The sequence below is a fragment of the Artemia sp. Qi Xiang Cuo genome, chromosome 12 (assembly GCF_049724085.1).
Source record: "Artemia sp. Qi Xiang Cuo chromosome 12, ASM4972408v1, whole genome shotgun sequence".
NCBI classification, from domain to species: domain Eukaryota; kingdom Metazoa; phylum Arthropoda; class Branchiopoda; order Anostraca; family Artemiidae; genus Artemia; species Artemia sp. Qi Xiang Cuo.
In genome coordinates this window covers 36,254,341-36,273,199 of record NC_142805.1, presented here as the reverse complement: position 1 = coordinate 36,273,199, position 18,859 = coordinate 36,254,341, and the positions used below count along the sequence as shown (strand labels likewise).

At 35.0% G+C, this 18,859-nt stretch overlaps 1 protein-coding gene across 5 annotated transcripts in view; it reads right to left on the bottom strand.

The window, feature by feature from the left end:
* The window catches only part of LOC148946069 (myosin light chain kinase, smooth muscle-like), a 289,632-nt gene that overhangs the window by 30,622 nt on the left and 240,151 nt on the right, over positions 1-18,859 (bottom strand). For all 5 annotated transcript variants that reach the window (XM_089098047.1, XM_089098049.1, XM_089098051.1 and 2 more), the window contains 2 exons: positions 14,904-15,201; positions 2,847-2,988 (listed from right to left, as the gene is read on the bottom strand). In XM_089098047.1, the coding sequence (XP_088954173.1) occupies positions 2,847-2,988; positions 14,904-15,201 (440 nt within the window). The remainder of the gene's footprint in view (positions 1-2,846; positions 2,989-14,903; positions 15,202-18,859) is intronic.

Below are 18,859 nucleotides of genomic sequence, written 5' to 3'. Positions count from 1 at the left end.
GAAACGATACCTCTTTGCAAATGACCCTGGTAACCCCAATTCGTTTAAAATATACACACATATCTATGCCTCAGGCGTATATTTGAATGTATATTTTCAACGAATTGGGCGCTTACTACTCCTTCTATCCTTGTTTGAAGAAGCTATCCTTGTTTGACCTTTTTTCGGTCAGATCTAGCTTTGGGTGTTAGCTAAATTTCTGTTGTAGATCATCTTGAATTACAGAAATTGTTTTTTTTTTACTATTATTAGTTAATACCAGTTTTAGAATGATCCGATTGTGAGTGAGTATTAAGCGAATCAGGTCATTCTCCAAACCGACACAAATAAGTCAATACTTTCATCCTTTTTTTTTCGTCAAAGACATAAATATATTAGGTCCATTGTTTGACTTTTTGAAGTGCATTGTAGTCAATATGTTTCATGTGCAATGCACCCGCACTGCCTTAGTAAAGAGCCACGTGCCACCCATACATTATATTTTTCCAACCATTTCGTATTGAATTTGGTCCGTGAACACTTAGGACGGGGCTCATTCAATCGGAAACTGAGATTCTAGAGTCATTTTTAAGAGCAAGATTTTGGGATACCCATTGTTTTCAAAATAGTGAGAAAATCTATTGAGTGTGTATGCCTTCAGGGCCAGAAATTTCTGTACCCCCCTCTCATCCCCAGGGACAACGAACCTAGATTATGTAAATTACCAATTTATCACAGATTGGTTTTAGTAGAAAAGACAGAAATTTTGGTCTTGATTATCTGATCAGCTCGAAACTCATAGCGGGGACATATGCAGGGGAGGGGAGCTTGAGCCCCTGTCTCCTCCCCGATATCCTAAAATTTCCCGAATTTCTGCGTATTTCTTTTTAAAATTATCAAATAAATTTGTGCTTTCATTATTAAGCCCTTATCAAGGAAAACTTGCCGTGTGTGCTTGACCATAAGAGTTTCCTCCACGGTCAATATTTCCCAGAATTACCCCAAGGTAAACATAATCTGATACGACACGTGCGCCTGAGAAACCAAAAGATACTATGTGCTTTCATATTGTCAGAACTCGTTATCTATAATATCGGGAATGGCTAGGGGGATCGAACTGAGCCTTTCAATGGGTTTTTATCTGGGGGGGGGGGACAAAAGGACCTACAATTTTGACTGGGAGAGATAAATTCAGGCTATCATAATAGCAAATGTACAAGGTATCCAGAACGGCTTGGAGGATGGAGTTGGAATTATCAGGTAGTGTTGAGGGAGGGGGGTAAGGGGACTTAAAGTTTTGCTTTTTTGGAGGGGGAGCTAGCAGGTTTTGTCTCCAGTCCATAAAACGTCATTGCACCATAACCATTTACTAGACATAGAATTTGTGCGCGTTAAGTAGCAAAATAACTCAAGCAAAACCATCTGCTGTCAGGTTATAAAGATAGCTTATCCACAATATCTCACGAAGAGCTTGGGATGCTAAAGTTTACGATACTCAGAGAACTAAAAAACACACTGGAAAAATTACAAATCCTTTCCAGTACAAAGAAGCGACTTTTTAAGATACGCGTATCAATTCATCTAGAATGTGAAGACATACAAATGCGTAAAAACAAACTTTTGATGCGTTTTGAAGTTTTAGTACCTCCCTCCCCCCGTCTTGAACCAAAATGCTGGATGTGACCTTGTGTGAACATACAGTTTTTATTTAATGAACATTAGACAGGTTTGTCAAGACGAGGAGCTCCAGACTCCTGTTTATGATTTTAGAGTATGAAAAATCGATTGACTGTCTTAGAATTTCTATTCTCTGTCCTTTTGCTATTTGGAAAAAATAACAGATGTTTGATTGCCAAAATGCCAGAACATGCTACCTCGCTGTGGTACGATCTCTTTTGTTACTTAATAAGGGCATTAGATATGTCAATTTAATTTTAGATAAACCCTATCCAAAGATCCTACGATCAATGGTTCAGTAAGATCACCCTTAAAAAAAAGAAAAGAAAAAAGACCCATCACTGCTTCCAATGCGAAAGATGGGGGACAGACATTCTTCTACATGGAGTTCTTGATCATAATGATTTCAGTGGCGCAGTTTTCATTTCCATCTATTTTCACCCTAAACTTTTGGTACTAAGATTCGCCGAAATAACAGTTACCCTTCCTGAATCAGCTTCAAATAACGATTTTTCCTCTCTTAACAGATTTTTTCAAGCATTTGTTTTAAACTTTGGATTACTATGGGCCGTGGTACGCTCTTTCAGAGGTTTCAGCAACAGTTGCAACCATAAATGAATTCAGTGATATAATTTTCGTCTTTTTCACCTCCCAACCCATCCCCACCATGTCTTAAAAGTAGAGAAACATTCTTATTCTAATAACTTTTTGATATTCGTTTTTGTCTCTCTGAGTATAGATTAATATGTTTTTCTATTTTTGTTTTCTATTTTGTTTACACTATTTTTGTTTATAACAATTGATTTGTTTGTTTACGTATCACGTCACTTATCCTGCTGTTTCGGCGGTTAACAATTGAAACTTATCCGACAACTTATTCGGATTGTTTCATGTAGCATCGCTTCTGATCTAGTGAAACGCAAGGATAAGTAAGTTCGTCGGAACTCACACGACGAACTCTGTCTCAAACAAAGTTTCAGACTCCTCGTCACACTCAGAACTCTGTCAACGTTGGGATTTCAAACTTGAGTTTCAGAGGAGCAAATGCATGACCAGGTACGTTTGTATTAAATTTTTACCTCCGACGATAAAAACCTACCACCTATCAATTGGTGGAGGTAACTTGTAGGGGTATGACGGATACAGCAATATTGTTTAAATAGTGAATACTTGGGCTCGTCATGTCTTACCTTCAAGTCTAAGTGTACTATAGATAAACTATGCATATATTGAACCCCTTCACAGATTTGTCTCATAAACAGTATACAGTCTCTCTCAGTCAGCGTAAAATCATCAGCAACAACCCTTTCAAATAATTCTCCGCCAGTAATCCTAAAAAAAAAACGATATCATAACATAATCATTTTCTGACTTTTAAATCCTATTACATACAAGAAAAAGAAAGAAAAGAGCGTCACGTGATCTAAACATGATTTAAAATGGTAGAATGTCGCCTCCAAAATTCTCATTAATACTTTAAAAGAACTGTAATTAGTAAAAGTAATAAAATAAAAACCTTTAAAATTGCGTAAAAATAAAATTTTAGCAATATATTCAATAAAAAGACTAAGTAGATTATGTATCAACTATATAGATTTAGTGCATAACTATATATGTATATATATATGTATATAGTATAGATTATGTATATAAATATATAGATTATAGCCTAGTCAAACTCAAAACGAGCAAAAATTAAAAGGAGTATGGCTGACAATACCCATGTCTTCTTCAGACCAGAAAATAATTTGCACTTTACTTTTTTTTTTTTAATAAAATAACCGTGTATCAACTATATTGTATGCACTAGGATTATATATCAACTAGATAGATTATGTATCAACTATATTTAGATTTGACAAACTAAAATTAGAAGTCCCAATGTTTTTTGCCCTTTTCCCCACATCAAGCGCGATAAACTTTCATTTTGACTCTTCTGTAAGCTCCATACAAGCTGTTTCAAACCAAACACAAGGAGAATGGGTGCTTCTCCTCTTGGAGAAATTCAGGCTTTGAACTGGCTATCTGAAACGACCCTAATATGTTGTCAAACAGTTCGTGGTAACGAACTGTAAGTAAGGAGCGACCCGGCTCAATGGTAACCGAAACTCTAGAAAACGGGTTTTTGATACCAATAGATACATCAAAAGAATCAGATTTCAAAGCTGATTTCATCAGCTTCATGAGAAAATTTGGCTGATTTTCAAAAAAGGGGGGAAAGACCCCCTAAAATTTATAGAACCTTAATGAAAATCGCACCATCATATTCAGCGTATCAGAGAACCCTACTATAGAGGTTTCTAGCACCCATCTGTGAAAATGTAGAATTTTGTATTTTTTGCCGGGAGAAAGATCACGGATACGTGTTTGTGTGTTTTTTTTTGTTTTTTTGTTTTTTTTTCCCCAGGGATGATCGTATCGCTCCAGTGGTTCTAGAATATCGTGGGAGGACTCATTGGAACGGAAATTAAAAGTTCTAGTCCTCTTTTTAAGTGAACAAAAAAATGGAGGGCAACTAGGCCCCCTCCCACGCTTATTTTTTTCCCAAAGTCACCCGACCAAAATTTTGATATAGCCAATTTGTTCAGCTTGGTCGAAAATATGATAATTATGTCTTTTAGGATGACTTAATCCCCCGACGTCCCCAGGGGGAGGGCTAAAAGTTATGAACTTTACCCAATGTTAACATATAGTATTGGTTATTGGGAAGTATATAGAAGTTTTCAGGAGTTTTTTTTCTGGTAGTGGGTGGTCAGGGTGGGTCGAAGGTTATGTTGGATGATCTGTCCATGAAGGAAGTTTTCATGGGGGAAGGGAAATTGCCAAGAAGGGGGTGCTGGACTTGCCAGCATTATTTATTGGTTATTGGGAAGTATACAGACATTTTCAGGAAGGATTTTTTTCTGGAGGGGGGGGGGGATAGAGGAGAGGGTTACTCTGGAGAATCTTTCCGTGGAGGATGTTTCTTTGGGGCAAGGGACATTTCTATGAAGGGCGCGCCGGATTTCCAAGCATTATTTAAAATACGATCAGAAATTAAATAAAAAAAAAAACCAGTTTTTTCAACTGAAATGTAAGAAGGAATATTAGAACTTAAAACGAACATAAATTATAACGTATGTGAGGGGGTTCTCCCCCAAGTCAATACCTCGCTCTTTACGCTACAGTTTTTTTTAGTGCTTTCAAAAGAGCTATCTATTATAATTAAACTTCCTTTGTGATTCTGGGTTTTTTGAATCAAAAATTTTTTAACTTTTAACTTAAAGAGCGAGTTATTGACTAAGGGGAGACCCCCCCCATATACGTAATAACATATACGTAATAAAAAAAAAAACAATAAAAAAACAAGCGATACGGCTCAATAGTAATCAAAACTTTTAAAAACGGAATTTTGATGTCAATAAATGTATCAAAAGAATGTGTTTATAATGCTGATTCTAAATATATAAATTTTATCAAGTTTAGTATTACTCATCAAAGGCTACGCGCCTGAGAAAATTTACTCGATTTTTTAAAGAGGGGGGAAACATCCCCTACAAGTGAAAGAATTTTAATGAAAATCACACCGTCAGATTCAGCGTATCAGAAAACCCTATTACATAGGTTTCAAGCTCATATCTGCAAAAATCTGCAACTTTGTATTTTTTGCCAGAAGAAAAATGTACGTATATAGAAGTTAGTTACGTAAGATAATTTGTAAAGACATCCATTTAGCAAAAGAAAAGTAAAATTTTTATGCAAATTTTATTAACTTATTCAATGACGGTTAGCCAAAATAAAAGCTGCATTAACTAAAAAAAGATCAGAAATTAAATAAAAAAAAACAAGTCTTTTAAACTGAAAGTAAGGAGCGACATTAAAACTTAAAACGAACAGAAATTATTCCGTTTGTGAAAGGGGCTGTCCCCTCTTCAAAGCCTCGCTCTTTACGCTAAAGTTTGACTCTGTCTCACAACTTTATTTTTTAAAACAATAAAAAACTTTAGCGCTAAGAGCGAGGCGTTGAGGAGGGGACAGCCCCTTTCATATACGGAATAATTTCTGTTCTTTTTAAGTTTTAACGTCGCTCCTTACTTTCAGTTTAAAAAACTTGTTTTTTTTTATTTAATAAATGACCAAGAGCTTTGAGTAGATTTTACCGAAACGACGAGAAATGCACATCCGTACTTTTACCTTTGGAAAACTGACTAGATCATTCCAGATGAATTAAGGGATTGTTTATAAAGGCATAAGAAGCACTTTTGTCAATAAAATTAATGGTCACATGGCACCACGGGTAATAGTAATGGGTGATGTGGCGCCACCAGAGTTGCAGTAATGCTATCAAAATATTATATATGAATCTAGATTGCCCTATTCTGTTTGAGTAAGACTAAACTTGATGAAACTTAAATATTTAAAATCAGCATAAAAATTCAATTCTTTTGATTTGTCTATTGATATTAAAATTCCGTTTTTTTAGAGTTTTGGTTACTATTGAGACGAGTCGCTCTTACTATACAGTTCGTTACCACGAACTGTTTGATAACATGACTATTACATCATACTTCGTGAATTCGATCATTAAAATATAAGGTTTACGATCCATCGTCGATGCAAATAGCCATTGGAAACTGAAAGTGGCTAATCAGTAAGAAAATTGAGAAAAATAAAAATTAATTAGACTTCGAGCAAAATGGAATATTTGAGTCTGTTGTGCTATGTATTCAAAACTTTATAAACAGATATTGGCTCCAAAGAAAAAGAAATAATTCAAATTAGACATCTTACGTAAAGAACCCATCCCTTCCCACCTAGAGACAGATTAGCTATGAGAGAATGGTTCTGAAAGGTAAAAAGTTTCTTGGAAATAGAGGGGGTGCATTGATAATAAGATTTCCTACAGTTTTGGGCCTATTGAAAATAACGGCTTATGCTCACCCCGAAGAAAACTCAAATGACTTATATAATTCATGGTCAATGTCTAAGAATATTCTGGGAGCATAAAACCCGATGATGTACCAAATTAAAGGCTTAAGTCAGTGCCATCTAACAAAAAAAAAGGAACCAAAATACTAATTGGCTAGGACAGACCTAACTGGTCTTTTACCTAAAAGAATCTTTGTTGTCTAAGTATATTTTTCTTAGTTAAAAAGGTCTGTGTTACTTATGAAAATTTGCTACTATGAGGGATCTAAAGCCATAGGCCTTTCTGAAGAGGTGGCAAAATTTGAGTAAGATCCAGCAAACACATTAGAAAGGCAAAGGGAAACGCCTCAAACGAAGATGATGTCCGGCTCATATTTTCAGTAGTCTCTGGAAATATTTCTGTCTTGCTTTTGTTTCTTTACTCTTAGAAACTATTCTTGGTTTTGATGTGGTATTGATACATAGATATTTAATTTTACTGGCACCAAGGACCAAAAAGACAAATATAAGCCTTTTGTGCAAGAAAACAGATTTCTACAAAGTAGTTCTGATTGTCCAAAAGCCAAAGCACTCAAAATAGTGATTTTGCCCCCCCCCCTCCCCTTGTTCCAGACGTACCGAGGCATCCAAACAATATGTCTGCTTATCTTATATGGAAATGAACAATATATCTCAATATATATATATATATATATATATATATATATATATATATATATATATATATATATATATATATATATATATATAAATGCCGTTTGGAGCTCACGATACTCATAATATATACTTCAAATGAAAGAAATAAAGTACAAACAGCTTTTGTTCAGTATTTGAAAGCAAAACATCGAAGTAAAAAATAAACACACAACTTTAGGTTTTATGGAAGTAACAATATTTTTTTAATGGTCATAAGAGTTACATAGAATTAAAAATGACAACAAAACTGTAACTTTTATACTTTGCACAAACAATGATCTTCAATCAAGAAACTTCAATTGGAAAATTCTGACCAAAATGCAATTTCAAGCACAACTTTTAAATCCAGACAGAAACCTGAATTGTAAAATTCAGAATTATACATAAATTTTAACTGACAAATTTACCATTAAAATAAAAATTCAGACTAACAGAGAAAAAACCTCTATTATAAAAATAAAAAAAAAATATTTTTCTTATGTACGGTACTTTGGGGTAATTTTTCAGGGGAAGGAAAGCCCATATTTCATGCCTATTATATAGGTCATGAATATAATGCATGGGACAAATTGTAAAATTTCTTCTTGAATAATTTCGTTTAAAAGATAACAGAAAATGTAAGCTACATAATTCTGGAAGGAGTCTTCCTGAAACAAAAGTCAGCTTTTCGCCACCCTCGTCGGGTCTTCTTTTGTCTAAATTCAGGACAAAAGCTTCCCAATTTCGGTACCTAAGAAATTTGGAAGTACCAGAACTTGGGCATGCTGATTTATGACTTTGGTCATCAGAAAAATCATTAATGTCGAGTAGACAGAACAATAGTAGATACGTATAGAAAGGGTATCAGTGGTATCATTACTTAAAAAAATTCATTTTAAAAAACAAAGTTTTTCCGAGGGAAGTAAAGAGCGAAGTTGAAACTTATAACGAACAAAAATAATTACTTCACAGTCTATCTAATACATATCAATAATACTAGTACAAATAAACCAACCAATTATGTTTCCCTATGTTTCTAGGATTATAAAAAAACTATGCTTTACTGAAAACACAAAATGATATAGGAGTTTTGGTAGAGTAACAGCAAACCGATTAAGGACCCTTCTGACAGTACAAAAATAAAGCATTTTAGGAATCTTGCTTATTTTTATTTATTTTTTTTGTCGTTTAATTTGGTATCACTTCTGCACAATGGCTCAGTTCAATGACTGGCTCTCTTTTTTGCTCCGAAAAGCGCTAGTTTTTTATAATCCTAGAAAGATAGGGAAACATAATTAGTTGGTTTATTTGTACTAGTTTTATTGATATATGTTAGAGGGGCTGTGAAGTAATAACTTTTGTTCGTCTTAAGCTTCAACTTCGCTCTTTACTCTCCTCGGAAAAACTGTTTTTTTTTTAAATTAATCTATGCTCGTTTTTGATTAAAATTTAATTTAGAAACAACACTGCTATGACCTTTTTTATTTATACGGAATAATTTCTGTTCATTTTAAGATTTAAGTTGGTCCTTAGTTTCAGCTGAAAACTTTTTTTCTTATATAATTTTTAATCACCTTCAATCTAGGGGAGATAAGACACCTCAACCCTTATTAAGGAGCTGAACGAAGCCGGACAAGAATTAAAGGAAAAAATAAATTTAGAGTAAAAAAAAAAATCAAAACATAGTGTCGTTTCTTTTCGGAAAAGAAAAACTTAAAAAAAGAGAAAAATATCTTTAAATCTTTGTTTTAAAAAATTAAAATTAGTCACACTTATGAAAGCAGCTCCAGGCAAGTAGCTTTGAATAAAATGTTAACTGAGCGGACAGGTTTGTATATCGACATACTTGCGGAAATTTTTCTAGCTCAACAGAAATGTGCCTTTAGGCTTAGCGATTTATTTGACCTGTCCCTAAATAAAAAGCTACTCATTTCTCAGAAATGAATGGAAATTTCAAAAAAAGATCATTTCTTATGTAGGTACGATAAATGGTATTACAAACTAAGTTTGTTTTCATTTCAAAAATTTTGGGAAGAATTACCTGAATTCTCCTACAGAACTCTTTTCATTTGTCTTTCTTGCTATTTGGATGCACAATCTTACGTATGGAGAGAATATTACGGTGGAATTGGCAAGTAAATAATTTGAATAAGCAAGTATAACAATAATTATTCCTTTTTTTAATATACAACTTTGAGTGGTTCCAGAACCACATGCCTGCACTTCTCCAACCACTAAATGGCAAGGGATTTGGGTCAGGGGCGTAATTTTCTATGGGGCTGAGGGGGAAACTTCTCCTCCCAGACCTCAGTTTTCCTCCAGACCCCCGTTTGCTCCCCTCTCCCAGCTGAAGGTTAATTTCTCCAAAAATGTTGTCAAAACTACGACAAGCCTGCACAATTCAAGCATCCAGTGAAACAGGTCAGTTTTCTTTGATACATCTTTATGTTTTTTATTACTATACAGCTAGTTTTTCAGTTTTCTCTGTCATTTTCACTTGATTTAGGAAAATTGGCTCCAACTTTGACCCCCCAAAGGATTTTGAGAAAACTAAGCCATTCATTCAATGGGGAGCCCAACCCCCCATTGCACTTCCTGGCTGAAGGGCCAAGAAACGGTGATCAGCATCGCCGGTAGGAACTGTAAAGTCCAATGTCATATTCTTTACATTTTTTTTTACCAGAATGTCGTTGCAAACCATGAACTGGATGACCTCTATTCCCTTTTAAATCAAAATGCTTGACCGAATACTTTTCTTGGACATGCTTTAAAAAATGAGTGAATCACGTTTACAAAAACATTGAAATTATCTGAAAATGATCTTATAGAAGGGAGAAAATCATGATTGAAAAAAAACACCCAAGCAGGAATCGAACACAAGCAACTCTAATTCGAAGTCGAACGCTGTACTAACAGAACCACACCTTTAATAATCTAATTTGATATATTAGTGTTTTACCTTAATTGCGTAGCTCAGTGGTTCTCAAACCGTGATACACATACCCTTGGGAGTACGCAAAAACTTTTAGGGGGTACGTGGCCGGCCAACAATAAATAAAACAGCCCTTTAACTCTAGGACTGGCAATTTTATTAATATTTTAGAATAGTTTACTTAGTACAGGTAGCTGAGAAGGGGTACCCATAATGTTTTATGGGTAAAAAGGGATACAGTGCCTAAACAAGCTTGACAACCACTGGCGTAGCTTATTAAGGGGGTTTGGAGGAGGAGCATACGAGAGGTGTTTCTGCAAACCTCCATTTACGGGTTTTGGACCATAATTATTACAATGATGATATCGTTTTATACTTCCAAGCTTTTCTACTTAAGAAGTGACATCAAAAGTGTTGTTTTAGTGCTATATCACACTTACGGATGATATGGTTGATAAACATCACGTAGATATGAGCAATAGCTTTCAAATGATCCACTACACGTCACTCTAAAAAGTTCTGGTAGCCCTCTAGCCCCAGGCACCAAAAGTGTCGTTTTTAGTGCCATATGGAACTGGCTGATGGTTGAATTTATAGGAAGGACGTAGATATGAGCAATTTCTTTTATATGAGCTATTAAATTCTGTCTAGATACCTGCGATACCAATACGCCCAATAAAAATACGTCAATACCGATACGCGTGATATCAATACGTCCGATACCGATACAGTGTGCAGCCCTTTCCCCAGGGACTATGGAGGGTCATATTATCACCATAACCAAAGATATTTGACCTTGGAACTATGTTGAACAAAAGCTGTCTCGAAATTGTGATTGGATGGCTTTGGGGGGAGGGGGCTTGTAGGGAGAGGGAGGGGGCATGCTGCCTTCCTTTCTTTTTGGTCACTTAAAACGGGCACTAGTAAATTTAAATTTATGTTCAAATGAGCTATTACACATCTCGCTGTGATGTTCTGGTCATCCCCTAGCCTTGCTATATATATATATATATATATATATATAAAAAAAAAAAAAAAAAAAAAAAAAAAAAAAAAAAAAAATCCTTGTTGTTAAAGGAGGGGGGGGGGGGCTGTAGTTTTCCATAACTAGGTTTTGGACCGTGGTGATTCCAATGGTAGACTTTTCATTTTGATATGACGCCTTTTTCGAGGGGTTTCAGACTGTTTTTCAAAATAACCATAAATTTCTTTTCGCAATAAACTTTTACTTTTAACACGAACCGAAAAAATAGTTATCATTCCTGAATCAGTGTCAGATGGAAATTTTTTTCACTAGGTAGTTTCTTTTCCAAACACATTTTTAAACTTTTGGTTACTATGGGCTGTGGTTCGCTCTTTACTAGTTTGCAGCTACCGCTGCAATCATGACGATTATGCTAGGAAAAACATAAGTAAATAGTAAATAACATATATGGAAGAAAATTGAGAGTAAATACCCATTAATACCTCCAGGGGTGCCATGTATGGGGAGGGCACCCCTCTAATGTTTCCAGACAGCCGGTAAATTCTGTGTACTTGTGGCGCAAAGCACCACTGTTTTGCTAGCTCAATTTTCTCTTTTACTTGGTAAGTAGGCTGATAGAAATAATTGACGTGAAATTAATGAAAGAAGATTAGTCTCAGTCGGTAAAAAACTGAAGTAATTTTAATCGCCATATAACCCAAATCAGTCGGTAAAAATGGCCAGCCAGTCGATAAAATCCCCCCCCCCCCCTAAAAAAAAACAACGTCATAATTTTACTAGTGACGCCTCTGACTGCCTCTACCTACTTTTCCCAGCAAGCAGAAATAAAAGATCATACAAATTAAAAATTCATTTTTTTCCTGAAGTATTAATATTGTTATAACAAAGAAAAAGTATCCCCACCCTTTGGAACCCAAGAAGAAAAAACAAAAACTTGTCAGAGCTAAAAAATAGTTTAACTGATACAGATTCAAAGGAGTAAAAAGAGCCCCTTATGTACCGAAAGGATACTATAATGTCCTATTTTATTTATTGGGTTTCACAGTGTACCGGAATTAGCTGCGGCTATTTAAACTTTAAGGGTCATTGGGTACCGAAGTTAACAAGCAGGTACCTTAATCTTAAATCTCAAAGGGAACAGGTACCAAAGATCAGATGTTTTGAGAACCGAGTTTTCTTTGTGTAAAAGTGTTTCTTCGATCAAGGAAAAAACAGAAAAATTTCGTTGATATTTTTTAATGATAGTTTAAGGCTTGATATACTAGCTTAAAAAGTCCCTCAATTTATCAAAATGTTCATATGCTAGGTCCACATGTGACAACCGCGTTACAAGTAACTAGAAAAATACAGGGTTTTAATCATTCAACGAGATTAGAGATGGAACCTCATGAGCCAGAATAATATCAGATTGAAAAGAGTTCTCACAAGTTAGGTCACAGCTAATTAGCGGGTCAACTTGAAATTGATCTTCAGGGCCAAAGACGGTATATCACTTTAACAATGCCACAAGACAGCGGAAAAAAGGTGATGTTTTTTTTTCCGACAACAAGTTTTGTTCCGATAATTTTAATTACGGAAAATATATAGAAATGACACTGGGAATCAATATTGTTTAGTTTCAACTTGGTAAAGTTCAGAGGCGAATTTGAACAAGTCAGTAAAACAAAAAGTTGAGAAGATCATAAAAGGAGTTTCATTACTGCTCTCAATTTCAATATGCAAATCATCTGGTGTGAAATTAAATTCGGCTCTTCTGTGCTCAGTTTTTAGCTTCTTTAGATACTGAATCGGAAAACTAGCTTGCTAGTTTTTTGTACCCAAGAGATCTAAAGGTATTTAAAAATCGGTGACGCAGATTGCTTAAATATGTGCTCAAAAATCATAAAAGTAATGTTAAGGCTCTTCGATACTTTAATGGATCACCCTACCTCGTCCATTGCAAGCTTTTTTTTTTAGTTTGTGTGGCCAAACCATTCAGAACTGATTCAGTGGTCCTGCCATAACTTGCATACCTTTGATAAGAGATCCAGATAAACGACAGAAAAATAAAAGTCGGCACCAAATTTCCGAGAAATTTTTGAGAAACCATTTAAATTTTCCTGTTTCGTGCCAGAGATAGAGATATTCAGATTTAATGATGTTTACATTGTTATAAAGCATAAATTGTGCTTTTCTAATCAAACGGAGCAGAATTTTCTTTTAAAGTTCAGGAAAGGGCAGTCCATAAAATACTCTCGTATACCTGCTTCGAAAACATTAAAAATCAGCTCATTGCCAACATAGGATGCACACTATTTGTGTTATATGTCCATTGATCAGATGGCGTTTTGCTTAACAATTAGTAAGAGATAATACCTTTTCTTTGTTTTAAGCTAGCCTCTCATTAGCCTTTCGAACGCTTGACACATTAAACATTCCATATCAAGCCCCCTGTGGTGCTGGAAAAATTTACTAATGGACTGTTTGTCTTTGAGACAGTCAGCCAACGCTGAGACTCGCAAAACCAGATTTAGGGTATCGGGCGTCCTTAAATACCGTAATACACTTACCCTCACATAAAAAAAAGCATAGATTGAATTATTAAGTGCTATAATCGCTATGGTAGTAAAACAAAAATCAATAATATAGATAAAGGTTCCATGGTTGGTCTAACCGACGAAAAGAAAAGAAAAGTCAATTGCTACATGCCCAACCCCTGGGAGCCAAATAGAAACATCTCTAGGCCTTAAAATTACCAAGCTGCTAGTCTAGTTTTAGTCGTTTTAGATCCTAAGCAGCAGTGACTTGACCACTCAAACCAGAAATTGAGGACAACCATTCACCTGTTTGAACAAAAAAATGCCCAGTATTATTTTTTTTTCGTGTTCTGTTAAAAGATTAAGGATAGTTCTTAGGCGTATTTTGGTACTATATAGACTTTGCCTTATGGTCCTAATGTCATTTATAAAGACTATTTAGCGTTTAATGGCAGAACAGTTCTTGCAATTTCTTGGTATTAATCTTTAATTTTTTTTCTTTTTTATTTTAAAAAGATTCTGTTTAATCTTTATATACATTGAAAATTCATTTTAAATTTTAATTTTTTAATTTAATCTTTAATTTTAGGAAATATTCCTATTCATAGAAAAAAGTAGGATTCAATCACTGCTTTGACGCTAAAATATTAGAAAACATGAAAAATATACTTGGGCACACTTTTTGAAGATTGTCATCAGCAAGATTATTGATCGTCAACGCATCGAGTTCATCAATAACTGTTTTGCAGCATTATTATAGTTGCTTATTGAATTTATTTATTCCACTCAAAAGAAGAATAACTAAGGAATGTATTTACTCGGATATATTTAAGATACTTACAAATCAGTAAATAAAACTAAAAAGAACTCCAAAAAATCATTCAAGCTAAAATTTACATACAGAAACAAAGAGCAAAATAACCCAATAGGCCTAGAAAAATAAATGAATAGATTTTAGCAAATAAACATAATGAAAAATAAACAAAACATTAACATTTTACTAAATTCTGAAACAAAGGAAAAAGGTTGTTGATTGAGAGTATATTTTCAGATTTACGGTAAAAGCTATGTTTTCTAATCTTAACTAGTTCCAAAGGCTCGGTAATTTTAAAGGTTAGGAATAGTTCAGTATACTAGTTCTTCGCACAATTCGGTACTAGTCTCGAGACTATAAGAAAAAAAACCTCTAGGGTCATTCTGAAAATACTCATAAACACAGTTAAATACTTACAGTTCAGTAACGATAACAATTTCTTTGGGCAAATCAAATGCTGCTTCAATTTGAAGAAGCTTTGGGCTGCGAAGGAGATTCATAATCTCAATTTCTTTCTTTACCTTCTCTCTGTCAGCTCCTTTCAGACATCTAACAAATTTGGCAGCACGAGGCTGGTTCAAATTACAATTCATAGCCCTATACACGACTCCAAACCGTCCTTTCCCCATTTCTTCATATACTGAGTATCGCTGTGCAAATGTGAGGCCATCTTCAATTTCTACTTTACGATAAGGAAACATTGGCTCTGTTTCTCCTAAAATAACAAAACTATTGATGCTAGCCCATGAGAAGATGCAATAGTACAATGTTTGGATAGGTCTGAGGATTTAAGTTGTCAATATATCATGAATCTTATTTCTGTTCTTAAATGTTGTGACAATGGTGAAGTTTTACAGAACCTCTATTTGTTTAAAGGTCCAAAGGCAAGAAAATCTACATTTCAGAATAAAAAATGGAAAAAATTACATCTGGAGTTCTTCGTTGGGATTCTAAATCAGAGAAGGGATTAGAAGACGAGGAAATCTTTACTGAAAATTATTAACGCGGGCAACTTTGTATTGGAAGCACCGTGAAAATTAGGTTTCTTTTATTAATCGACTTCAATGTGTCAGACTGACCATGAAAGCTGCAACTGTGATGATACTGAAAATGTTTCCAATAAAACATCAGCGCACGGAATAGATTTCCCTTTTGCTAAAGGTTTACAATTTTTAATTCTTTAAACGGTACATCATTGAACATATAGGAAATATAAAGTACATATGTTAACTAAAAGCAAGTGCAGATCAGCGATTTCAAGTATTTTCCCCTGTGATACCCCTCCTAAGCACACCACATCTAATTTATGAACCCCCCCCCCCACCACGCGAGATGTGTTTCTTGGATTTAAAAGTAAATATGGATTCACATGTAGGAAACCTAATTCTTAAAAAATTGTCCGATCAATTATGTATTTAATCCTCGAAGACGACATAAGGAGCTTCCACTGGAATCACTGGTTAATGTGGATGTGTAGCGCGTTAAAAACGCGCTACACATTGAAAACGCTACAATTGAAAACGCGTTATATTATTTGTTTGTATTTTTTTCTTTCAGAAGCTTGACATTTTCCATTAGTAACAGACTCAAACCTAGAACTTACCTACCTGTGATATTGATAGTACCGAAAAATTACAACAATTCATGTTTTTACTAATACTGAAGAAATAGAAGAAGAAAAAAACGAGCCAATTCTATCATTTAAAACTATGATTAAAATCAGTTTTTTTTATTTTTAGCCAACAAAAATTAAAACGAAGTGGTTAACTGAGCCCCCTAAAAGAGTAAACTAATAAGAATAAACTAACTATGCGGAAACTTCAGGGTAAACTAATGACCTGCTAACTTTTATGTTTAGAGTAAAATTTCTGAAGAATGAGCCACTACAATCCTCCCCCTCCCCAATGCAAAGAACTCCTCACTCCCAAGCATCAACCCACTGGAGTTTAAAGAAACACCTTGTGTTAGCCAATTCACAAAAGTGTATTGACTGCTAAACTCGACATCGTGAGAATTGAAACTTAATGAAATTTTATGGACAAATAAGCTGGTCGTTAAAAAAGAAACAAAACCTCATTATAATTCGCTAAAGCCGAGATAATACCGTAGATTAGCATAGTAAAAGCCAAGGAAATACATTTTTGCAGAAGAAGTAGCCTTTGTTTTTCTTAGTCCAAATCCTCCTCTCCTTTTAATATACATTATGGTGAAAATGATGAAAGCACCTGGAGATATTCACAATGCGCACTGATAATGATCCATTCATTATTCACAGTGACATGGGTGAAGATATCTTAAACGCAAGGTAAAACCCAGAAAAGCAGTCGCTTTTCGTCCCTTATGCCACTCCTCGTCGTAAAACCCAGGGTTTACGTAAAGTAAAACCCAGAAAAGCAGTCGTTTTTTGTCCTTATGCCACACCTGAAACTTTCCTAGTTTTATCTTCTTTTTTTTCAAAAATGTAAAGCCTGGCATGTGATGTTAAAATGACTTTTTGCGGTTTGAATCCTTGAAGTTCAGATCTGTGGCGAGCTTACCATTTTTCACTACATAGTGAGTCTGTTGTCAAAGACAAGAGAACAGACAATCTATCGAAGGTGTCAGGTGAAAAAATGGCTGCAATAACTGCCCTTTATGTTACACATAGAAAAAGTCTTGTGAAATGTCAAGGCTATAAAACTTTGTGAAGCAAGGAGTTGATCTGTTGGGACGTAAGTAGAAGGGCCTTATTGACTCCGAACGGGGCACCAAATATGGGCATAGAGTCATTAGGGAGATCACGTGGTTAATGGGGTCAATGACCTCTTTTTCCAAGATCGATTTATTTGTTGTTGTTGTTGTAAGTGCACGCTCTCAGCGAATGTCAAGGTCGATTTATTTGTTGTTGTTTTTTGGCACGCTCTCAGCGAATGTTATGAGTTTCCCGGAAAAAGTTAGATCACATGTTTCCTTCTAAGCCAATCAGAGGGCCTGCTTACATAGTAGCGGCGGAGTGAATATAAAGAAAGGATTTTTGCTAGAGTTTTATTAGTCTGTGAATGGAATTCAAGGAGTGAGAAGAAGAACAGTTTGACTTTACTCATTTGGATATATATTTGTGATGGCGATGAGTGGAATGTTTACCCTATTAGAAGTTGATAGTGGAGTTGATGATAATAGTACAAGAGCACCAAACATTGCGGTGGAAATCACGAAAGGATCACGTCTTTGTCTGGAATGGGATGCAGTATATGCAAGATATGTGATATCCTTGAGCAAATTTAAAATGGAGGATTAACTATGTTTTGCCGCTAAAGTTGATATAGCACATTTGAATAGACTTCAATGTGCTTTAGGTGTATTGGTGAAACATATTGAAGACAATAAACAGTATCGCTAATTGTACATGCTCTGTATTATTGATGTTGTTGTAATTATTCAATAAAATTGTTTCGAAATCGAAAATGTTCTCTTTCTTTTCTGGTTAGAGCTAACGAATCAGGGTCAGTCTAGAGTCAACAGTCGGAGTGAAAGGACTGAAAAATGAATAAATTTGAGAAAGAGGGAATTAGATCAAATCTAGTGTTTATGGAAAAACATTTGATTATGGATGATGATTTTCTCGAGTTATCTCTTAAACGCAGGATATTCTCTTGTCAGGGAACACTTGACCATATAATGAGGAGTGATTCTCCCCCATTGGACTATTGTATGAAACTCTTAAAATGTGACGCAAATGCTTACAGTCAATTCACTGATATGATTTTTGAACAAAGTAAGAATCATTTATTTAATATGATTTTGAAAACACTACACAAGAATCCAATGTATATTGTTCCCCCCCATACTTCAGGAGTAGCACCTGTATATAGTTCCGCCTCTCTCTCCCAGGTACATCGAGGGGACGGATTTTAACGAAGAGAATCAGTTTCGCTTTAGCTGTGGGTGAGTTGACATCGGAAGCCGAAAAATGTTCTATATATGTCCATTGTGCATGTACACTCTTGGCAGTTGGAATCATTGTGAGAATTGTACCATCATTGATGACTATAGTGAAAAGTGTAAATTATGTAATCCTTGTAAATTACATAGAGGCTATGCAGTACAAATTAAAGGATGTTATTCATGTCTTGAGGAGGTGTGTGACTCTCATCCTAGAGGGCACCTGTGCTCCAATTGTCAGTATGATAAATGTGATCAGTGGGAGAATACTTACCCCGCTATGATTGGAAAGAATCCCAAACGTGATTTTAGTTTATTGCTACGAGATTGGTATCGTCGTGGATTTAAATTATTCTGGGAAGAGGAATCTGGTCTACGATTCAACTGTTGGGGTAACAAGACAATCTGGTTTTTACGTCATCGTTGTGATGACACCACCTACTATGACAATA